The sequence below is a fragment of the Emydura macquarii genome, unplaced genomic scaffold, assembly GCF_026122565.2.
Source record: "Emydura macquarii macquarii isolate MOO-44397 ecotype Brisbane River unplaced genomic scaffold, CSIRO-AGI_Emac_v2 contig_705, whole genome shotgun sequence".
Classification (NCBI taxonomy): Eukaryota; Metazoa; Chordata; order Testudines; family Chelidae; genus Emydura; species Emydura macquarii.
This window is the reverse complement of record NW_027130842.1, coordinates 16,837,500-16,862,624: the sequence shown is the minus strand read 5'-3', so window position 1 is coordinate 16,862,624 and position 25,125 is coordinate 16,837,500. Positions and strand designations below refer to the sequence as shown.

Here is a 25,125-nt window from a genome sequence, read left to right as displayed (position 1 = left end):
TATGGCTTTCCTCTTTGTCCAAGGGAAGTATGTGGAGAGGTTGGAAAGGATAAAAATATCAGGGGATGCAACACAGTAAAACAGCTTTCAAGGATGAAAAGATTGCCCCTTTGGTCAAGCAAAAAAAATTTTTTTGAAAAGTTGCCTCTTGTGAACAGAAGAAATTGTAAGAAATACAGAATATATAACGGTAATGGATGAGGAATTGGATAAAGGGTCTGAAATGAACCTCATTTGGTGGAACTGCTGTTTTTCCTTTTATAACATCACACAACTCCCTGCACAACTAGGCAATTCTTTAGCTCCCCAGCCTGTCCCATTAAGACTGTAGATTAAACATACCCTAAATGCTGTCAAACAGTTAAAAATATTTAAGAATGAAGGCAGGTTGTCTCCTTTCATTTTACTGTTAACACTAATGTTAGCAAAATAATATACCAGCCACACTGAAACCTGATAACCTGATGTTCAGAGAATAATAATACTGTACAAAAGAGACCTGGTCTAGAAAATCAGTCATTTTGACTTATGGGCTAAATATAAAGTAATTAATCATAAATATAGGTTTACTGCAATCAGGGCAACTCTAGGATTTGTAGTCTTTATCTGAAGACAAGTGATGCCCAGTCCAGCTCCCTCTCCATCTGCAGCTGCCCTTCCCACCTCTGTGTCTATGGTACCTCTCCCAACAAGCTCTTGATCAGCTGGTGTAACCAGAGGGCACTGGAGGCAAGGAACACTATGGGTCCACTTAGATGGTATAGACTTAATGCCACTATTGTCTACAATAAATACAGAGAGACACACACAAATATACAAATAAGAGCTTTTCATTCCCATCTGATGGGAGTGCACAGGGTGCTTGGACTCTTACTAGGATGCTTTTCCTGTATACTAAGGCACTTTTTTTCTGTCAGCCTTTGGCTAATGGGTGCCTGATATATCTGAAACTGACTTGCCTCCATCTGATTGCTGAGAGGGAGTTTCTCTTTCTTTCCTCCCAAGTTCAGAGGCCAGCAAGTAGGGCCTGCCTCGCCTCCATCCCTGCCTGCCCACTTCTTTGGGTCCTCTTCCCCTCTCTATATTGCAATGCCTTCCTCCACTGCAGCTCATAGCTTCTCTGAGTGAAATTATTTCTGTCAGTTTCACTGCTGCACAGCAGTCCTGAAAGGGACTAAAGTGTTGTTGATTTCATTCCATTGATTCTTGGGAAAACTACAGCAGCATGAACACTAGAGCTGTCTGTAGACTCAACAGACAACACTGCATCAGTCTACAATTGGATCAAGGTTATCTTTGCAACCATAAGGGCTTAAGAATGTTTTTAAAAAGCTGGAAATCTGCAGAAGTTGATGGTGATGTGGGACTGTATGTCCTCTCACTGGACAGTGACATACAAGGGAATGGATTCAAAAGGCCCTGCCCCATTACACTTTGTACTGTAGTTCACATTTAATTTTTTTTATGTATATTAGCACCATACAGCCGGGTTATCCACTTTACTGCCTTATTTTTGTCCATTGTTTGTATTTCAGTTAAAAAAAACAACCACAGAGGCTCACTACTGGCCATCATAGCATTTTATTTATTAATTAAAGATGAGAGCACTTGAGGTAACATTCAAGTTTCCAGTATATCAGTGGCAATAAGAAAAATAAACACAAATCCCAAATGTAATTTCCTTCGATTCAGAGCAACCTGCCTAATATCCAAGCACAGTAGAACATTATTGTAAAAACTTGGTCTTTCATCTTCCCATAGGAATTGACAGCAGGTATGATGGGGCAGGTCTCAGAGTGAGTAGGGAAATCCCAGTCTAGAGACGTCGTTGTTCAGAAGAATGAATGATAAGAAAGCTGACTCTGGAATATTCATGTATTTCTGATTAAGACTAGTCACCGCTTTTAAAAGCATTCAAGATGTTCAACAAGAAGCAGGATACAACAAACAAGTCATGGATTTTCTAGTCTGCAAAATTTTATTAAGCAACAGCTGGACAACTCTTACAACTCCAAATCATTAAGGAAAAATAGGGCGATCAGTCCATCTCTCAATCATGTAGACAGTAAAGAATTTGGACAAACCACATTATTAAAGGGAAACCACTAATGCTTTCTAGGTACCTCCTGTACAGTCTATTACACAAGATACATAAAAGGAGAGGCAGATCAGGGGAAGTCTATAATTACAATGAAAACCTGATTTTGAATGGTATATTTTAAAAAAACCCAACATTTCCAGAAAGATGTTTTAAAAACAGTGTACTTAAATAGTACACAGCAGTGTACCAATTTCCCCGAAGGCTTGAGAAGAACATGCTGAGTCATTTAGCGAGGGATCTAGTCACCCGCATGACTGTACACTCGTTTAAAAAAAATAAAGCCAAAAACAGTAGTAATAAATTCAGAAATAATGTCCAAAGTTACAGTACCAAAATAATGCATTTATAAACAAATGCAAAAAAAATACCTTTTCCAGGAAATACTACAGTGCCATTTTCAATAAAATGCATCCCCATGCGATTCAACAACATTACATATTTTGTATCTACAACAAAAAGATCTTAAACACCATCCCCCCAAAACATACACACACACAAACAAAAAGAAAAGAGAGAAAAATGCGGCAAGAGAAAAAAGAATAGGAAACAGAAGGCAAAACATAGACCAAGCTAACAAAAGAAAAGAAGGGAAAATTACAAGTCTTGTCAGCAAGGAACTGGAAATAACATAGATTGATGGAAACTGTGAGCTGAGCACTATTTTGATGAAATACTAAAAATGCAATCATCTGCTAACATTATACAAAAATGTTTCTCTCAGTTTTATTATTATTTTTAATCTTAACTCTGATTATTTTAACCAACTGTTAATCTGGCCATCTTTTCAGAATCACTTCTCTGGCCAACAAATTAAACATTCAACAGATAAGACAGCTTTGCCACTATCCAAAACTCCTGTAATCAGATTCTATTTTTAAATTTAATTAGTGTAAACTGGAGGGCAACAATTAGAAATGTTTACAGAGCCTTTAAAACTGTCTACCATTATGAGTTCAATTTTTCTGTGTATATTCTGGAGAGGTAAGTGGTTTGGGGTTGTTTTTCGTCCGACAAAGTCATTATGGCCCCAATTATTCAATTGGATCTGTGTGGGCAGACCCTTGCACTCTTGCAGAGCCCCATTAAAGTCAATCTGTACATTGCAGGAGCCTGCCTGCATGGACACATTTGCAGAATCACAGGCCTAGAGTCGTGATTTTTAATTTTAACAACAAAAATTGCTTCAGTGACTCCTCCATTGTCCTCTTATTTGGTTAACTGCTCCTGCTATGTTTTCCTGTTTGCACAGATGCAGCACAAAACAATCACAACCCCAAAGCAATTCTTTCTTAAATATTCAATGCTCAGTGCTGGGTTGAATTTTTTAATCCTTAAAGCTTCTATGTGCGACTGTGTTTTGTGCAAACTTAAAAATGTAATCTTAAAATGATTCCACTTTGAGACCTGTCCTGGGAGATGGTAATATAGCTTCCTTCACTCCAGCATGATACAGGTAGCAACAGCCTTAAGCCCTGACCTTGAAGAGGGATCCATGAGTGCAGATCCCTTGTGCCCATGCAGGACTGTACTAAAGTCAATAGGACTCTGCGTTAGCATCCTGGCAGGATCAGAGCCTACAAATCAAAGAATTAGCCCACAAGCTAATGGAACTGCAATGAAACTGTAAAAGCCTATTCCTCACACTGGTCCAGTCATTACACTGACCTGTAATTAACAAAAATACAGTTGCTTTCCTGAAGTGAAATCCTGGCCCCACTGAAATGAATGGCAAAACTCCTACTGACTTCACTGGGGTCAGGATTTCATCCCAGTTTTCTTTTGGGGGATTTTTAGATAAAAATTTTAAATGAGTCTGGTTTTAAAGGCTGGCAGTTTTGCTAAGTAGATCCTCTGGGTCACGTAACAAACTCTCAGTATATAATTGCACAATGAGAGAAATGCTTGTTTGGGGCCAGACTTCAATCTTATTTATGCTGGTATAAATCTGGGATCACTTTTGGCTTCAATGGAGTTACTCTCAATTTACACTACTGTAAATGAGGATCAGAATTTGGCCCTTTGCTAGCATGTCAAGCAAGTGACCAAATGCCTGTGATTAACTTCCAGGACTTGGTTGCCAGCGTAAAATAGCTTGAGCCCTGTGGAAATAGCCACTTTTATTATAGTGCAACTAACTACAGCTCTGGCAAACACCATCTTTCAAGCTAGTAAAAGCCTAATTTTTCCCCTCTTTTTTGTGAAAGCTGTTCCTCCTTCACTATGTTCAACCTTTCAGATGAAGATTTACACACCTGCTAAGTGCTCATTGGGCACCCAGATGTAACCTAGCCACAAAAAGCAGACTTCAGAAATAACTGCACTCCATTTATGTGAAGCAACAACTCAAAGCACAAGTAAAGTCTGATTGCCTCGTAGTGGCAGTGAATCTTCATTGAAACATGGAGCAGAAGTGGACTGTAAACCTTGGGGATACTTCAAAGTGGTTGCTTATGATGGAGTTTACCAATTTGAGTTGGCCCCTAGTGCAAATTTACTGTAAAGCTACTATTACACAAGATCACTCTGACTGCATATGGAACTTGGTACTACCTGCTCTGAGAATGAATGTAAAACTATTAACTTCACCCAATAATTTTCCTTTCCACTACTTTCACCTTTCTCCCTTATTTATTTCTAGTATTCTAGAACCATAGTACTACTGCTGAATAGCATGAGTGGTCCTCAGGATGAAATTCATCCCTCTGCAGAGTGCCGACAAGGTCTGTGTGTTATTTTTTAGGCCCACTTAAACCACATTGAGGGCTAGAGCCAAATTCTCAAATGAAATCTGTCCTCTTTGTGCCACTCAGGCAGTGCAATGGCGAAGGATTTTGGCTGCAAATCAGCCAGCAGGGAAATCCCGCAGCATAGGGAAATTCGCTGCAGCCAAGTCCTGCACCAGCTGCTCCCCTAATTCTTGGAGCAGAAGGCATGTTGAAAAGATAGGTGCATGGTGGAAGAGTGCTCCGCTCTGCCTAACCTCCACTCTAGGGCCCATTAAGGCTGCTCAGCTACTCTAAGCATTCTCAGGGCTGGGGTCAGTTCGGACTAGCTCTCTGTATGAGGGAGCTGTAACAGGAGCAGAGCTTGGCTACAAGAGGGGGTCTGACCCCTTAAATAAGGTTTCAGTGATGCACAAGCTTTGTACCGGCCCTCTGCACAGAGATGAACATCACCCATACTGATCTGTGTATGAAACACTTACTTTATACACGAACCTCTCCTATATCTTAAAAACCAAGTCTAGCTCTAAGAAAAGATAAAGCAAATCATGATTGTGGTTTTTAAACCATTCCCATGACTGAAAAAGACATCTAAAACACAATGGGAAAATACAGTGTAAAGGACAGATTTCTGCAAGTCCCAAAGAAACTATCTGCACTAGATGTAGTCTACAGAATCCCCAATAGCAAATCTACTGTTTCCAACTTGCCTGATAAACAAGATTCTTCCCTTCATTATAAAATGTTGAATATTGTCCAGCAAAAAAAAAAGGTCATCCTATACACACCCTTAAACAATTTCTTGCAGCAAAGCATATTGCTAGCAAATAATTAATTACAAAGATCTTCTTTTCATATAAATAAGAAAGTGTGGATAACTCACTGGTACATAGTAATAAAATAATCCCTAAATCACTTATTACATTAAGCAAGATAAATAATTTGACTCTTAGACATTAACAGGAAATCTGCATTAAATTATCTGTAAAAAATAACTCAAAAACCAAAACATAAGCCCTTAGGCCGTAACAATTATTGCACAACTAAAAAAAAAAAGCTTTGAAAAACCATATAGAACTACTGGAAACTACCGTATGTATAAAAGAATTAGATAATTGAGAACACGTTGCTATGTTCTTCCTAGAAGAACTTACAATTATGTACAGAAAAACTCGGTTGCAATACTTAAATATAAAATTTAAAATTAGTGTTTTGGCTTGAATGCAACAGCAATCTTCATGATTAAAATCATCCTAGTGGTACTATAATTTTGGAGAGCTTTTAAAGTTGTTTCTTAAATTTTCTTCCAAGATACAAAGAAAAAAAAAGAGAGAACTATCACCGTGACCTTCTGTCTTCATAATTTTGGACCAAACTGTACACTCAGATACATATATACAACTCCACTGACTTCAGCAGGAATTGTGTATACTTAACTGAGGACAGAATCCGTCCTTAACGCTAGGTAGTCTCTATGCTATTAAACTGCTGCCTTAAAGGGACACTGTCAACATACTAACAAAAGAAAAACTCCTTACTTTATAACACAAAAACAGAAAGAATGTTGGAAATCACCATTTGTGTTGTTTGTTTCTTGTGCTTCCTTGGGGTAGGGACAGGACCTTCCTCTATGTACAGGAAAGCTCCAAGACACTGGTGTGTGCTACCAGAACCAAGTACCAATGGATCTTGGACAATGAAACTAGACTGGCGGGGTTCACTTTTGTTTTTGTCACCTTTGATTTCTGGTTTTCCTGCATTAGCACATTGCTGCTGTTAATTGGGTTCATAATACTGCAGGGGAATGTTCAAAAGAAGAAGACAAACCTTTGCCTGGAAAGTTAAAGAAAACAGCAATATGAAAACACTTCTGTTTAGATGAGGCACGTTGAGCACACACATGCGCACATACACTTAATTCAATTAAATCTACATTCTTGGCCTAAAACCTTTTGACAATGTCTCTTTAAGAGGAATATTTCCAAAAAGCAACTGAACTCTTCTCCTCCTAAAAGAAGAAATGAATCAATATGCTTTCGGCCTCCACGTGTCCAGTGCTCTACTATTTATGACTTGCTTATGGGATCAATTAGAGCTATTAGGATATCTTTAGAAGCACCATTGGTTCAAGCCCTGCCATCCTCACTCTGATGGTTAGTGCCATTGGAATCATGTGAATAAGGAATGAGCTTGTTGCTTAAACAGCACATAATTCTGCACTGACTTTGGGCCCAATCTCACTCCCACTGACGCCAATGGCAAAACTACTGATTTCAAAGTCAGCAGGACCAAGCCCATTTGATCCTCATCCACCTCCTCCTCCACACACACTCTAGAAACTGTCACTAAAATAAGCTGCTAATCACTGTGGAGGTGAGGGGGATTCCTTTGTAACAAATATGTACACATAATTCATGGAGTCTCAACAAAAGTTAATACATAAAAGCAATTAGAAGAGTCATCTGTTAAATGCCAAGGGAAATATTGAGCTTGATCCACTCCCACATGCAAGCAGAGACTGCTGAGTCCCAAGATGATACAGTGATTGCACCACCATCCTCCCCAGCGGCTCCATGACAGAAGGGCAGCATTATCTTGCAGGTGGATCTTTCTGGGGCCACACTGGTGGAGGTTGCCTGGGAGATCATCTGAATCAGCACATGCCTGGATATCCTTGTCAAAGCCTGTCTCTGGTCGGCATTACCTACCCACTTTTAAGGCCTGTGCTGTCTGGTTTCAGAGTCCCCAATGGAGCTCAGAGCCAGGGAGCTGCTGCATCCCTTCCTCCACATGGGATCCTGTGCCCTCCAATGGGTTCCCTGAAATGAATCAAGCCTAGTAAGTCTAGCCTACCTTTACAAACATTTCAAAAAATCACAGTGATTTATTTACTCTCTTGGTGTATGGTTTGTGTTTCAAATACAGTTATGAAAGGTTTTCCTAGTAAGGAGTAAAACTGAGCTTTTAAGACAGAGATAAACCAGCCACCACCACATCTTTCTAAATGTGTTCTGATTTGGAAAGAGTGTTTTTAAAGGAAATCTACAATTACATTTTGTGACCCACTGTGAAATTAATGTAATGAATGATTAAGGGTTTTCATGTATTACTGGGGAAGCATTTCCAAACCAAACTGTATTCATTAGCGAAATATGCACACATGTGAGAGAGAGAGAACGAGCGAGCCCTAAAACATTAAACAGAATCTCTCTCTACTGAAGCAACCCTTTTGAAACACTTAACGCAGGCTTTAACTTATATAAAAGAGATTTGCAGTTAGAAACAGTTTTGTTACTGTATGTAGTTGATTAAAGAAAACATAACCCTCTATATAAATTTTGGCTTCCCATTCTGTTTTTGGAGTGTTAACCATTCAAACTACAGCCTATAATGCTGTACTCAAATAGCAGGGTGGTGAACGGGACGATACTCTCCAATGTTTTCTTCCTTTTCTCCCATTTCTTCAATCAGCCATGATGAGAAATCCCATACTGTCACCAGCTGCCTATCTCCTTCCCAATTAAAACACTGTTGTAATGTTGCGGAACTCTGATTCACCATAGATTTAGAAGAATTTTACTCACTGGGCCCATTTTATTTACTTTAAAAATTTTGTTCTTAACATGTAAACATCTTTTAGTGAAGAGTAGGTGTAGCTCTTGCCCATGTGCTACACCAGACCGTATTATGTACTACACATGTGTAGTACAAGTCAAAGAATACTGCTTACCAATACATGTACATATGCAGCTCTCTCAACTCCTTCCTCCCCTATTCTCCATCAGCAAGTGAAACACATATATCCCGAGTAACAGCACACAAAAAAAGCAGACACCAACTTCTTCGATGCCATATGTTTTAAAACCATCTAATGGTAACAGTTTTGTTTCTCTTCTGAGTAATACATCAGTATTTATAAATTAAATATTGACCTTCACAAACCTCCTTGGTACCTGCCGTGCTCAGCTATGATCAGAGATCAGAGAAGAAACGTGTCTTCAAGTATTATAGCTTTTTTCTTCTTTTTTTTTTTTTTTGGCTGCTATCATTGATGTAGTAGTACAAACGGGACCAGAAAAAAAGGTTATGTTCCCTGTTTTAAAAAGAACAGCATGATATAAGGCAGTCTATCAAAGAGAGCAGTCTTTTTGAACCCCCCTACGAGCTTACGTCAGCTACTGCAGCAAACACAGCAGAACCACCACAACACGCCAAAAGCCACATTTCCCGACATAACACTGAATGGCTCTCACCTGTTGCTCTTTCTGAAACCCCAGCACGATGTTTAAAAAAACAAACAAAAAACAACCCAAACAAAACAGTTCCCCCTCCCCCCAATAATGACTAAAGTTAATGCCCTCTTTTGGGCACCAAGAGACTTTTCCAGTTTTACTGCCTTCTTCACTCCCAGGCGCCTTTGTGCACCTAAAACAGGCCGCCCTGACATTTTCCAGTTCAGACCTTAGGAGAAGGTTTTGTTAATGTTTTCCTCTCTCCAGTCTCTGCGCTTTTCATTTGAGGCGTTGAGTCACGTTAGCCAGAGCAACTGCAAAGGCCTGCACTGCAGAAAACGGATATTGAAAGTCCAAAATGTAAGCATTGCCATCAATCCTTCCAAACTGCATTACCTGGGGGAGGGTTGAAGGTGGAGGGGAGGAAGAAAACAAGGAACAAGAGGTCAAAAGAAGGGAGACACAGAGAAGTAACAAGGAAAAAAGCAAAACTGAGATACTCTTATTCACACTGAATAGCACCTTACTTCATACAAAACCAATGGGGCTAGTAGCAGAACAAAGTACTACCAGGCATGAGTAAGGACATCACAATCTGGCCTACAAAGGCCTACTCTGTAGAGGAAATACACAGCCTTAAAAGACACCCCAAGACTAAAGTCCCTGTAAGTGGGCTTAGCATTAATGATTTCAGTGGAGTTGGATCAGGACTGAGACCCATATCATCTGCTCCTGCAGAAAATCTGTTTGGGAGGGCGGGAGGGGGGAATCTCCAGAGGATCCTCAGAGAGATATCCCACTGCATCACCTTATCAGGAAGGCAGAGTTTGCTCCCAGGAGAAAGCGACAGCAGGCCCTGCCCCAAACCTGGCAGAACCACATGGGTCCCTGGGCCATCTGCATGGAGGCACTTTGACTCTACACCACCTCTGGCGGCCCTTCAAAATCCTTGGAAACTGCTACCAAGACTTCGATGTGGCCACAGCAGCCCAAGGGAATGACAGGTGAGGAGCTCCGAGGACAAGATTTAAAAATTTTTTTTACTAATTTTTATAAGGCCAGAAGGGGGACAATTGCATCACCCCAGCCTGCTCACATTTCCCTCTAGCTCATCCGTGTCCACCCTCTCCCCCAGCACAGATCCTCCTGAGCAGTAAGCTCTGGTGATAGTGTGCAGACCTGCCAAAGGTCACACACCTTACGTGACACTCATGCCTAGTCCTTTGCAGTCTCTCTGTGATGATGATCATCATGATGCCTTTTTGACCCTAAAATCTATGGATCTATACATTTACATTAGCTGATGAACTGGACCCCTGCCTCCAAGACAAGGGCAGTACAAGCTGAAGGGGTAACTGGTATATATCATAACGGGCAGAAACCAATGTCACTGCTTTCGTATTCGTCTCTCTGAAGTTGTTAGCCATCTGTTTTTTGGATGGTACCAGTGCTCACAATAGGAAAGTGAAGTAACTCTTCCGTTGGTTTATACAGACACAAAATCTATCTTGATATTTCTATATCCCGCATCACTGCAGTAGCCGAGCCCCTTACAATCATTAACATATTTTATCCTCTGTACTTTCCCATTTTACAGATGCGGAACTGAGGTGCAGAGAGACAAAGTGACTGATCAGTGGTCACACAGAAAAGTCTGTGCCTAAGCCAGGAACTGAACCCAGCTCCTTTGAGTCTCAGTCCAGCGCCGAAGAGCTAGTCTCCACTTAAACCTTACAGCGGCATAGAAGAGCGCTTGTGTAGCCACGTTATGTTAATGGGAGAGAGCTCTCCCAACAACATAATAAAACCACCTAAACGAGTGCTCCCGCTGACATAGCGCTGTCCACACAAGCGCTTATGCCAGCAAAACTTATGTTGCTCAGGGGATGTGGTTTTTTCATACCCCTGAGTGACAAAAGTTTTGCCAGCATAAATGTTAGTGTAAACAAGGCCTTAGCTGCTATACTGGACTGCTAACAGCCCATTTGGTGTCTGGGTTTGGTGTATTAATGTCCCACTCAGGCAAACTGAAAGAACCTCACTCTTTTGATTTCGGTTTTCTGAAATATCTAAAGACCTACCTCTTCATTAGCAGCATGAGATCTTCCTACTCTAATGGGAGGGCCATAGTTTCTGCTCCTCTGGAAGTAAGAACCAGCTGGCCTCCTCTCAAGTGCTATTGCTCACCATTCATTGGGAGTGATTGGGGATTTGCAGGGAGGCCGGTTGTTTGCCTACATCTCTATCTCTGCCTCCTTATGTATTTGGAGAGTGTGTGTGGGTGCGTGAGAGTGTGTGTATCTGAGAGTGCATGCTGGGATTCACTAATGTTATCAAACTAGCTATCATAAGCCATTTCTAACTTGAACTGCAATTGGTGTTTGCAGTATTAAGAGCCAAATTCTTGGATTTTTCTCTGTAATGCTGCAAATTAAGATTATTACTAAAAATACATTTCTTTAGAACTGATAAATAATGAGATTAAAAGAGGGCCTTTCCCCTGGTCTGACAGGAAAAGGATATAAACATGTCTTCATTGTATATACTTAAAACATTGAACCTCAATCTTAGTTCTGCTGGTACATCTGTGATCAGCAGTTTTTAGGAAGTCCTCTACAGAAGTGCAGGAAGATTTATGTAAGTTAGAAGCACAGTGCAACACTCCTTCTCAGAGATAAGGGAACAGAACAGAGTTTTTGGCACAGATTATCTTTTCCCCAGGCAGCTTGTCACTGTGATTGCTGCTGCCATCTTACCTGTCGTCCTTCCAGCTCAATCTGGAAGTTTTTTGCAGACTCCTGGGTCACCCGTCCTCCAAAGTCCAGCTGATATACTTGTGTCGCCTCGTTCCACAAAGGCTGCTTGTTGGCCATCACATACACAAAGCCCTGGCTTCCCAGCCTTCCATCCTCCTTTTCGTTGGCCTTCCGGCACTTGAACTCATCCAGCTCACTGGCTGTCCTCAAATTCCTTTTGGTTTTCCATCCCTTTTTGCTGCCCTGGCTCTGGTTCATCAGTTCATCCCCACTGATAAAAAGCTCTGGCTCACTCTCTGAACTGTCCTGAAACTCATTTGTCTTGTTCAGCTTCTTTGACTTCAGCTGGTCCTTCTGGCTCTTGACTTTCTTCTTCTCCCTTCCTAGCCTGGGACTGGATATTAGTGAGTTGAAGTCAGTCAGTGTTCTTGCCTCCTTTTTGACCTTGCCCTCTGTGATAGCCTGCACATTTCCTTCCTCCGCTCGACTATCCAGGCGCTTCCGGTTCTTCTTCCCAAACTTGTCCGTCCGTTGAGGAACGGGACTTTCTGTGAGGGAGAGAACCTCCTGGAAGGTGTCTGCGGTCTCCACCATTACTTCTGTGCCCACATGACCCTGAAGCTCTGCTGGTGGCGGAGACATAACTGGCTTCTCCACCACTAGAAGTGGCTTGGGGGGCAAAGTGCCTTGGGAATTCTGTACAGGCGGGCATGCACTGTAGGAATTCCATGGGTGCAAGGCTATTGGTGGCAGCTGTAAACTAGAGCAAGTGCTACTTCCTGGATACATAGGTGGCAAGGGGCAATAGGAGAGGTTAGAGGGATAACCTGGCTGAAGCACTACCGTTGGCTCTTGTGCAAACTGCGTTGGGGCCAGCGCTTCTTTGGGGGAGCAGGGGGCCTGCATTCCCTGGAGAGGAGGGGCACTGTAGCTTCCTGGATAAGGTACTCCGACTCCATAACTCATCTGGAAAGTGGCAGTGGGACTGGTTGGAGATTTGGGGGAAACAAATGGCACTCGAGACATATCGAGATGCTGAGCTTGACCAATTAGAGAAGCAGGTTTGAGAGGGTTGGGCACTGAACTTTGAGCTGTCCTTTCCTGAGGCACCCATATCTCCTCACTCACCACAGGGTCCCACTGGTACGGGGGTGGCCGCTTTACACCAATGGCAGCCTCTGTCAGGGCTATGGGCACATGCCTTATCGATTTCTCCACTGGACAGTGCTGAGAAAGTGCCTCGTCCTCTGTGAAGGCAGAGTTGATATAATCTGTCCGATCACAAGAGTTATCAGGCGGGCTCAGCAAATTGTATGAAGACTGGGAAGCCAAGGGCAAAGTACTGACTGAGTGAGCAATGACAGAGCTATGCTGGGAGCTGTTCCCCATGGTGATGTCAGGCCTCAGACCAGTAATACTGGAAGTGCTGTTGCTAACATTAGCATTACTGACGGTCCCGCCCCCGCTGCTACTCGTGTTGCTGCTGCATTGGCTACAGGTGTATAAAGCTGTCGGTGCCCTCTGCTGGTACTGTGCTGTCACAACATTGCTCTTGGGTTTTGGTGGATGTTGCAAAGTGGCTCTTTGACTGTCGACCAACTGAGCCATTTTCAGAGCTGCCTCTCTGCTGTTCCTCCGCAGAGTAGCGTGGATAATACTGCTGTCCAGCCTGTGTGTGATACTACGGCCCTGCGACAGCTGGCTGGCAATTTCTGGGTAAGGTGGGGGATCTCCAGTCGGTATGGAGTAACGAGGAACGGTCAGCCTGTTCAGGGTGGCACTGGGACAGGGCTGTTGGATTTTCTTCTCTGTTGCTGTAATTCTTAAAGTGGCAGAGCTGCCGGGGCCCGGCAGGGTGTAAGTGTTCAACATCCTGGTTCGAGGCCGGCACACCTCTTCCACGTTCCCACTGCTATCAAAGGTCGTTATTCGCTCATAGCCAAGAGGGGTCTGATAATGTCCTGCTGGATAAAGGGAAAAATCCCCCTTTTTCAGACAGAGATCCACAGGCGGCTGGGGGGGGATGGGCGGGGGAGGAGGTGGGGCAGTGGGGGCTGCTGGTATGGTTCCAGGGTAAGGAGGGGGTGGATTCATTTTGTTCAGTTGTATTTCTTGTGCAGTGCTGAAGACAACAGCGTCCCCTTCTACCAGCTGCTGAACTGGCCGTACACTTTTTGCCTTTTGGAGGTGTTCGTGATCCCTGTCTCCATCTCTGTGATCCATTATCGCCATCTGTATTGCACCTTGCGGCTGCAGGGATAACTGAGGAGGTGCCTGGAGGATGCGTCCCATTTCCACTCCTCCAAATATCACCTGTCCTGGACTGGAGAACCTGCTTGAGATTGGGTACTGCACTGAGCTATCACCGGCATGCTCTGTCATCCCCACTGCTGTCGTCTGATTGGTCAAGACATCCAACTGCACATTCTGGTTGGCCAACAAGGATTGGACCAGTCCTATGCTCTGAGTCGGTGACATCGCTTGCGCTGAGCTGTGAATAGGAGCAATAGGGATATTCACGGTGCAGGGGGGGTTATTCTCAGGGACTCCAGATGCTCCAGTTACTGCAATAAGAATCAAAATAAGCACAGTGTAGAGACTGCTATAATCAAAAAGGAAAGTAGGAGATTATTAGATTCCCACCTCATGCTCTGCAAAATAATATTTCATTTTATCTTTGCTACTGGCAATCTGGTAATCCACAATACACCATCATTAATACTACTACTAAAGGCAATCACTTCAGCCCTGATTCAGCAAAATACTTAAACATGCGTATAACTTCAAGTAAGGAAGTAGTCACAGATTAAAGTCAATGGGACTAACCCTAACACTAACCCTTAATTGTTTTGTTGGATTAGGGCTTTGTACAGAGCCATAAATTTGTGGCAATTTCCGAACAGGCCGGAAGGCGCACACTCTGCACTAAAAACTTGTCATCAAAGGTAGATAAGATGCAGAACAACCATTCAGAAAAGGGAAGGCTGGAGGTATTACTGGTGAGGATGCTGAGTCATGGAAATGGTGGATTTTTAGAGGGCTTTTGAAGAAAGAGACAGAGGTGGACAAGAAAAGTCAGACTATTACAAGAGTGTAGTACAGCATGATAGGGGTGACAAAGGGAATAGTACCACAAGAGAAATGGGAGGATCATAGGGAGCGAAAGGGTGGAATGGAGGAAATGAAACAGATATACATGCACTATGATTGCAGGGTATTGGATTTGATGCCGTAACAGACAGGGAGCCAATGAAAGAAGTCAAGAATAGGCTGATGTGGTCAGAGCAATTGGGAGGGAAGATAACTTAAGCAGCAGCATTTGAATAGACTGGAATTGGAACAGGCGAAAAAACCAGTGTGAGAAGAGAAAGCTACAATTGTCAATGTGAAAAACGGCCCAGGTGTGAATGAGGATTTAGCAGTGGAGCTAGGGAGGAAAGGAAAGGTTTTGCTGATATTTACCAAAAAGCAGCAACAAGACATGGGACTTGATCCAGCTTCCATTGAAATCACTATCAATATTCCCATTGACTTCAATGGGAGCAGGCTCAGATCATTAGCAAAAAACTGAATATGGTGTGAGGAGAAGGAGAAAGATCAAAGAGAACACTGAGATTTTGGCATAGGAGACAGACGGGATCATAAAGTTGTCAATGGAGACTAAGGACAGGTCCACACTACCGCTTAAGTCGATGTAATTTATGTCACTCAGGGGTGTGAAAAAAACACCCTTCCCCACTCCCACACTTGAGCGACACGTTACAGCGACCCAAGCACCGTCCACTCCAGCACTATGTCGGTGGGAATGCTCTCCCGCTGATATAGCTTCTACCTCTCATGGAGGTGAAATAATTATGCCAATGGGAGAAAGCTCTCTTGTCAGCATAGAGTGTTTTCAACAGACGCATTACAGCAATGCAGACGCATCAGTGTAGCACTCCTAGTGTAGACTAGCCCTGAGAAAGGTGAAGGTGCAGAGAGGTCAGGAGGAAAAATAAAGGGCCATATTCTCAGCTGATGTAAACTGCTGTCACTCAACTGATTTCAATTTACATCAACATGGGGAGTTGCCCAAGAAATTCAGGACTGAGCTTGGAACTAGTGGTGGTACTCCTAGAAGAGATGCTTGAATGGCAACTTGTGTTGCAAAACTGGATAGATGGGGAGAGGTTTTGTGTAGAGAGGTAGATTTGGAAAACACCCACATACATGTGGGTAGTTGAATGTAAGGGAATGAATGAGAACCCACAGTCACAAGGGACATCAAGAGACTGAAGGAGATGAGGAGCCATTGACCCAAAAGAGCATCACAGAAGTCAGGAAAAGAAAGAAAATAGCTGGGAGAAGATAGATAGGGTGTCCTATAGTGCTGAGAGCAGCTGACACGACACAATGAGGATTAGTGACCTTGACCAGGACTGTTTCAATGGAGTGGAAAGGGCAGAAGCCAAATTGGGTACCTCTTTTTCATTTCTGACAGACTCCAAATGAGCTAGCAATTGCCCTCCTACTTCCCTCAGACCATCCCAAACCACCAGTTATCCTCCTGTTACCCCCTCAACCACTCTTGCACCCCCAACCAAGCCTCAACTTGGCATCCTCCAACCCAAACATACACTTGCCCCTATAGCCACTAAATCCCTTGCATCCTCATAGAATTATTTTGTGAAAGTTTTTTTTTCTAAAATGTTGGTAACTTTGGATCAGGGACAGAGCTAGTGAATGAGAGTGGAGTGAGAAGGGTGGGATTAATGCTTGGGACAGTGATGTGAGAGGGGAAAGCAAAGGAGTCAAAATAAGAAGAAGTGGTACAATTAAAAATAAACACCTGATGCCAACACAAGGGAATGAAGGCACAGAGTGAAAGAAAAGGCTAAGAGGCTAGCTTCATCACCACTGCAGTCAGTAAGAGAGTCAAGTCACACTACACAAAAGCCTTATTAAACTCTCCCCTTTGTTAGACTTCACTTTTATATAGTGAAATTAATTCTGTATCAAAGCTGAAGTACTGGTTTGATTTCTGGCAATATCTGACCTAAATGGACGGTATGATAAGAAAGGGAGAATTGTTGCACAGCAATTACCCCAAGAATCTTCCAAACTTCTCTGAGAGTTCTTCCTTAAATAAAGGACATGAAGGATGACAGATGAATTAGAACTGGCATTTGTACAGCAGCAAAATCTATTACGATTATCTCCATGATTATTAGAATGTATAATATCCATGGAAAGATGGGACAAAATCGAACCATAGATCCATCTAGTCTGGAATATTCCAGTCCTGGGCAATATCTGATTCATTAGAATATCTGTGGAAAATTCTACTCACCCACTCACCAAGGGTAACTTTTGTTCTGACAGCATTAGCTTTTTCATCAACATCAATCATCATGGCAAAGAGTAGGTGAGTAGATTTTTGTGGCTGGGCTGGTAAATTTCATGGCAATTCTGCCAGGTTGTTTTAGAGGAAGGGAAAAAGCTAAAATAAACAAACAAAACCATAAAATATCTGGCCAGCTGTGTAATATCATACGTTTGATTTGCCATAAATTTTTCCTGATGTCCACAGGTTATCAATTTATGCCTTGAAGCATGAGATTTGATTATTCTCTTAGCTTGAACAGCTTTATATGTAACACTCTTTACATATGTTTATATGTGAAATGTTGGTAACTTTAGATCAGAGACAAAGTTAGTGAATGACAGTGGAGTGCAAAGGGTGAGATTACACCCTTTACACTCATGCAAGTAAAATTTCCATTTGCCACCATGCTGTCAGATATCCCAAAGTGTGTAAATCTAGGAGGAGTTTCTCACCTTTTTCCATGGCTTTTTTCTAATTGATTTTTTTACGTAATATGCAAATTAAATCAATTCACTGTTAATTTGCCTTTCAAAATCATTAGTGGTTATATTAAACTTGCCTCTGGGGCACTTCACTATTAACTGCTCTTCAAACCAATAGCAGCTGTTTATTATGGCTTTATTTCCTAGTGCTTAAGCATTATTTAAGCTACAAAATATTTTTCATTATTTCGTGGCTATTTATTTCCTTTAATAGTCTCTTAGAAGAGACCTTATGGGAAGCTTTTTGAAAATCTACATAAACTCTATTTGCTAGGTCAGAAGTGAACTTTCAGGAGAAATTTGACAGAAAAGAGAAGTGGATAAGAAGTGGAAGACTACTAAGGAGAACAGGGCAGCATGCTTTTTTTATTAGTTTTTAAAGAGTTATATCAGATCTCACACTAGTGTGATCATATTAGGTTATACTTGTCCAAATATTGCACTGCGCTTTCCTTAACTAAACTCTCCACCAGTCTCCCTAAAACTGAGATCAGGCTCACACAGCATGTCTTTTAGCTCCTTTGAAATAAAAGGAATAGGCATTATGAATCCAGTACATCTCTCAGTGAAGTCCATGGGAACGTTTCCATTGATGTTCATGGTAGCTGGAACAGGCTCAATATTAGGAAGTAATTGTTTTCAAATACAAATTAAATACCCTCCTCAGTATCTCCACAGCTTTGTACCTTAGTTCTATCAGTGTTCTTGGCTGAATACCATCTAAGCCTGGCAATTCAGCAAAGCACTTCAAGCATCTGAGTAGTCCAACTGAAATCCATGCAGCTGCTTTGATGCTTAAAGTTAGACATATTGTCAAGTGCTTTAACACAACAGAGTTTTAGGGGCCAATCCAAAATCCCAGTGAAGTCAACGGGAGTCTTTCCCATTGGTCTTTGGACCAAGACCTTACTGTTTCGTAATTTTTCAACTTTATTCCACACCTTCCTCCTTAAAGAGACTTGAGTGTCTGTGAAGGCCACACTTTGGATTCCCATGAAACGTAACCTTGGAACAGGAATTTCCCCATTGCCCTCTACACCAGGGGTTCTCAACTTTTTCTTTCTGATGCCCCCTGCAAAATTTTATAAAAATTCCAGGGCCCAGCTGGGGGGCAGGGGGAGGGTGTGCTTCAGACATAACCAAAAATTTTAACTCAGAGGGAGGAGCTCATCTTAAAAAGTTTAAAAACTGCTCAGGATGCAGGGAATGGGTGGCCAGGGGCTGGGTGCAGGCAGGGGGGTAGATCAGGGTGCAGGGAGGGGGCAGCAAGGCGCTGTGTGTGGGTGGGGGGGAGCTCAGGGTGCAAGGGGCGGGAGGGACTCGGGGCTGTGTGCCCACTCCTCCCCCCTGCAGTCACTGCTCCCTGAGGGCTCTGTTGGCCTGGAGCCTGGTCCCCCTGCCTGGGCTGCTCTTACCAGCTGTGCAAGCAGTCAAAAGGGCGTGGGAGCTGAGAAGCAGTGGCAGCCCTGACCACCAGTAGTAACAGGCGATGGGGGAGCGCCACATCTGCCCTCTCCATGGCACCAGCCAGAGCAGCTGCCACTCTGCAAGTGCCTGGCTCTGGCTTCCCACCTGCAATCTGGCCAGGGGGCAGGGCCTCAGGGGAGGGAGGGAGAAGAGGAGGGGTGGATCTAACCAGAACAGGCAGTCACAGGGACAAGGCACTGCAGTTTGGGGGGCAAGAGCCCCCCATGCCTTCCCCCAACGGGCTCAGGGCTTCTGCCCCATGAGGTGCCGGGGCTCATAGCCCCCTGAAACTGGCTTGCAGACCTCCAGGGGTCTGCGGACCACCAGCTGAGAACCGCTGCTCTACACTATAGGAATGATGCAAACAAATTCATTTAAATTCTTTGTTACAACCCAGTCTCTTTATTTGAATAGTTTAATTTTATAGGAGATCCTGGTGCCTTCCTCTGGTTTCATTTGCCATGTCTGCATTCTCAACTCTGCCTGCATTGCTGGGGTCTCCCGTTATGGTCTCTTATTTCTGGGTGGGTGTAAATATCCTCCCAGATGAGAACATTAAAAAGAGGCTATGTGAATATCCCTGTAATAATAATTATAAATAAAAAACCGAATGAGCTTATCACATCTCCCAATAGGGCAAAGTCTTTGCTGCTCTAGAAATCTTCGCAAACCCAAGTGTCTGGCACAGCAGTGCTGTGTGCTGCTGGTGTCACATCACAAGAATGGGTCTGAAAGACATCCACAATATTAGTTCCCCATAAAGGTATATAAAGGGCTTCCCCCTACAGATAATTCCTATAGAATTTAATAGAGAATAAACAACTTTCTGCTGAACTTTAGACTCAGCAATGGAATTCTTTCATAGAGATGTAATTCTCTAATAAATTCTATAGGTTTTCAAAAGCAACATCTATACCCTTTTGGTTTCAATCCTATCAAATTCTATAGGACTTTTCCATAAAGGGAACTCATAAAACGAGGATTTGCTCTGTTTGTTTATTTACTGGAGTGGGGCCAAGGAATGAAAAAATCTGTCCTCAAATTAGCTCTAGCCCATGGAACGGTGCAAATACTGAATACATCCTCACCTGGTAAATCATCTTCATCTTCACTGAAAACATTGGGGTTGAAGACAGGCAGGTTAATGTAATCCATGGAGATCTTACGCACTTCAGGGAGATAAATAGTCATCTGCCTGGGCTGGAGATGCAGCAAACTGGTTTTATAAATCACTGGGGAAGGGGGCAAAAACAGGAACAATACTTGTTAGATAGAAAGGCTAAGAGGAGATTCAGAGTTCAAGAGAACAGAGAACCAAAAGAAATCCATTCAAAACAGAGAGTAGGGCTAGAATTGATTTTATGTAATATAGTTAAACAAATATATGTACTTGTGTTTAGCCAAACAACCATGAAATACATTACAGTAGCAGGACTTCAGAGATGGTACCTTGCTACATGGAAGCTTTCTGGGATTGTCTTTTTATTTACTTGTCCTTAACTAAAGCAGCATCTCTTTAGTAACTCATTCTATAGAAATATTGAATTTCTACATCTCATAACAACAGGCCATTGGAACCTGTTAATATTTTTGACTGGATAGAGGAGAGAAGGAAATGGATTGTTAACATCACCTCTTAAAGGATTTTTTGTCCTCAGTTTCCCCCCCTAAATCTCACTGTGTAGAAATGGGAGGATCAATCCTTGCAAATATGGGGGCCGTAAAAACATTTTAATGTAAGCTTTTTTGGGGGGTGGTGCTGTATAAATAATAATAGAATGGAGGGAACATCCCCCACAGTTAAGCAACACTGCAAGTCCTTAATGAGCAGGAAGGACCTGCTCCTTTCCCAAGCAAATGAACTCAGGAAGCATCTGGCTTTTCATTCACATAGCCCAGTGATGAGAATGGCATTAGTGCCTACGAATCTGCTCCTGCATCCTTTGAGATCAATGGCAACACTCACTGGGTGCAGGACTGAGTCCTAGTTGAATTAGATAGGTAGCTTTTTGTAATTTCATTAATTCTCCCATGACAAGAAATGAAGCTTTGGCTGCAATGTAAAGCTGTCGTCCTCTGGCATAATCTCCCAACCCAGCTTGCCCTCCGGAGGAAATGAATCCCCTCAGGGGCACACTTTCCGCACTGGTATAGGGTGGTGCAATTTGCACCTCTCTTGTACCTGCAGGAGAGTCAGGCCTTGCATTAAATAATAATAGTTACTTTAAGACTCTAGTTCAGGGTGGCAGGGCTTTAAATAAAAATACTTCTTCAAATAAATGTAAAAGCTAATGGCAATAATATCCATTTTAGGGTTAAATATTCACAATGTTCAGGCTTTCAACAAGAGATTCAATGAAAACTCCAGAAATTAGTGACATCCCCTTAAAAAGCTACCCCAAATAAATCTTCCATAAATAACGAAGATGCGGCCAAACCCAAACTCCAAATACACATGAACTCTGGGGAAGTTCTGATCCAGATCAAATTCAGAGCACTGTTGCCTGGTCCCATCTCTAATAAATAAGAACATACAATTAAAAAAAGGCTTTCAAAAGAGTTTTTAGAAATTCCTATAACTGTTTCAGTATCTTCACCCAGAGCCCAATTCTGCTACCCTTAACCATGCTGGGTGGGACCTTACTCTGCACATCGTCCTACTGAACTCCAAGGGACTGCACTTGGAGAAAAAGTCTATACAACACAAGGGTGGGAGAATAGGCCCCAAGGGTATACAGCTGCTGTCTTTCAGTGAGGGTGACCATTTTGTTGCTGTCTAAGCAAGAGAGCTGTGTGACAGTGCAAAGAATTGACTTTCCCCATTAAAAGCCCTGGAAAAGTTGCTGCAAGGTAAGTTCTTTTAAAAGTTATTTTGATGTGTATAATAGTTGTTAAAATAACTGTAAAAATACATACATTAAAAAAATTATAGCACTTATCTTACAATATCTTAAACGCTACCTTGTTTCCAAAGATTTCTAACTGGAAAGATTATTCTTTCATTCCTAGTTCACATAACTGAAATGTCAAAATGTCAGGTTCAGGTTTGAGTCTTAATCTTTTTTGTTTAAACTTTGCTTAAACTTTGTTTATTGATCTGTTCTTATTATTAGATTTAGGGACTCAAATCTCCTTTAATTACACTGAAATTTTCCTGTAACCAAATTCTTGCCCAGCATGGAGATTCACAGTATTGCTGAAGCAGTGTCTTCACCACTTTAAAGAAAATTATATGGTATATGTGTTTGTTATTTGTTAGCAAGAGAGTGTTGGAAAAATCAAAGGGGTCAGTTTTACCTGCACCAAGGTTAGTTGGTAGGAAAGCAGCCAAACCCACAATTTTAAATTTGGTTCCCCAGATATTAGATGTGACCTGAGCAAGGTAGTTGTGCTGCAAAGAAAAAAAAAAGAAAGAAAAGGTTTAAAGTTTATTTGTGCCTACAAAATCTGCAAAAGTAAATATTTGTTTCCAAAAAAAAAAATATAGCACTGCTTTGTAAAAACTCTACTGAAGAAATATCTGCATGTGACTCACTGACAGATATTGCTTAATTGTGATCCTTACAAAAATCTTCAGAGTACTAAAGCTATTTCAAGTATAAGACAATTATACATCTCATCTCATTCTCTTTTTTGCAGTGGTTTAATGTCTCTGACCATCCACTAAGTGCACCCCTTCATTCAGGGCTGTATTTTGCTACTGTCCCATTTTGCTATTTGGCCACCATCACAGTAGTTTGCATGAATCAGATACATGGCAACTGCACAGACCACTTGGTGGAAGAACAGGCAGCAGGGAGAACTGGAGAGCAGTACAGCTGGCCAGTAAAACCAGGATTGTTTTGATCCTTGCTTCTCCCACACAACAGTATAGTGTAGCATTTCTGTATGTTTGCACTAAACAATCACAAGATAGCATACAATTTTCTCACTGGATTTTATGTTTAAGGACCACTTAATAAAGAATAAATACAGTAAAAAGGAATTATTATTAACAAGCATTTATACAGCATGTTTTTTCCAGAGATCCCAAAGCACTGTAACAAAGTGAGAATCATTATCATATTATCATTTTAATAGATAGTTAAGTGTCCTGCCCACTGGTCTTCTGCCCTATCTTCTATTGCTGCTATATAAGTGATTCAGATCATTTCACAAGCCAAGAGTTACCATTTGCATATTTTAAATACAGAAAGTGTATAAAGAAATACAAAAAGATAAACTGAGTGCTTGTGAAATTGGTGAGATAGACAGTCATGGAGCATGAAATGTTTCTTTTACCTATGGACGGTGTACAACACAAACAGCAAAAGTGCAATTTTCCCCAACATAGTTTTCCCACCATGACCTGGCAGAACCAATTGTGGGGGACAGGATAGTTCTGTCCCCTGACCATTAACTCCTTTTTCTCTGCAGAGTGACAACAAAGCTGTTGACTATAGTGGTATTATATCAATACCTAGCTGCAAAGAACTAAATAAGGACTAGAAACTAATTCTACATAGGCCATCTAACAGCCAAAAACATATCAACTGGAATTTAAGTGTCTGTTATATAAGAATTCCTTAGATAAGGCATTCTTATATTAAAGAATAAAAGACATAAATAAAAAGTCAGGGTGAAATCTCAGCCCCACTGAAATCAATGGAGCAAGGATTTCACCTTCATCATTTACCAGTTATTACCACATAATGCTCTCTGAGACTCCATCAGTGTGTCCTATTATAAATACAGAGAAATAACTAGAATCTCAGATACCATTGTGTCGTAAACGCCATTAAATGACAGATTTGTAATGGTCACCACTGGATACATAGAGAGAAGATATATTTGGGTACAGGTCTGGTAATTATGCAATCATGCAATACCTGAGTGATATCTTCCAATGGAAACTCGCGTCGAGCTAGGCTTGGTGAACCAATAGAAGGTTTCCTTATTGGTAACCTTGGAGATCTTGATATCTCCTGAGTAGCTCGCGACAACTTTGGAGATTTGCGGGCATCTATATTAATTCTTCATGTAAAGCAATAATTAGAGTTATCAGGCATGCACAGATGGACATACTTAATATTTCTATATGCACTAAGTAAGCTGAAGAAAACTGGCCTGTTCTCTTTAGGTGATGTAAGCTACAGGTAGACAGTGGCATGACTCCCCAAAGCCTGCTTAGCCTAATGGATACAGGCTTAAATCTTATGTGCCAAATTCAAAGGTAATACGTAAAGAGATATATATCAGACTCCCTTATGCTAACTTAGACTCAGACTCCCTTAGACCTGCTTAGTGTTGCAACAAAGAGGTTAAGATGATGTAACTTACACTCCACACAAAGGTGTAAGAATACCTTATTAGGTTGCACAGACTTTGGACAATATCCATGAGAACATAAAGACGACACTTTGGCTACTGGATACCTGTACCACTAGTGCAAACCAAGGTTTCACATATTTGGTCAGTGGCTCCTCCAAGCATAAAAGAAATTACTTATGCCTCCCTAAAGTATGTAAATATTGTACATGAGGTTCCAGTGTGCATGGAGGTGTGCCTAAGATATCAGATAGCACACATGCCACAGAGCCAGAACAGAAATATCTTCTTTGGGTAGAATGCCCCTTCATTCTGGCTAGTGGGGGCAATGTTTGTACAGTACCTATCATAATGGGGCTCTGATCCATGACTGGGGCCCACAGATTGCTACTCCAATATAAATAATAATAATACTTAATTTGATGTAATTTTCTCTACTTTTTTTCTGCACTTCCTGCTAAGCCTATATGGACATTATTGCTGAATGAATTATTAACAATTGGCAGCTCCTTAAAACGTGATGAAACAACACTTACAATTTTTTCTCCAATCACTGAGATAAGACAGCTCAATAGACAGACCTTGCTACATTTATCACTTTCATTACAGATCCAAAATACCTTCTATTACGCAGATACAGATTCTCCCTTCTTTCACCCAGTTTTCATCTAAATACTGAGTGTGCATCTGTG

At 41.8% G+C, this 25,125-nt stretch overlaps 1 protein-coding gene across 2 annotated transcripts in view; it reads right to left on the bottom strand.

The window, feature by feature from the left end:
• Window positions 1–1,959: 1,959 nt before the first annotated feature.
• The window catches only part of TULP4 (TUB like protein 4), a 245,722-nt gene continuing 222,556 nt past the window's right edge, over window positions 1,960–25,125 (bottom strand). For both annotated transcript variants that reach the window (XM_067542484.1, XM_067542486.1), the window contains 5 exons: window positions 23,995–24,139; window positions 22,424–22,517; window positions 20,215–20,358; window positions 11,813–14,376; window positions 1,960–9,452 (listed from right to left, as the gene is read on the bottom strand). In XM_067542484.1, coding sequence (XP_067398585.1) covers window positions 9,336–9,452; window positions 11,813–14,376; window positions 20,215–20,358; window positions 22,424–22,517; window positions 23,995–24,139 — 3,064 coding nt within the window. In that variant the 3' untranslated portion in view covers window positions 1,960–9,335. The remainder of the gene's footprint in view (window positions 9,453–11,812; window positions 14,377–20,214; window positions 20,359–22,423; window positions 22,518–23,994; window positions 24,140–25,125) is intronic.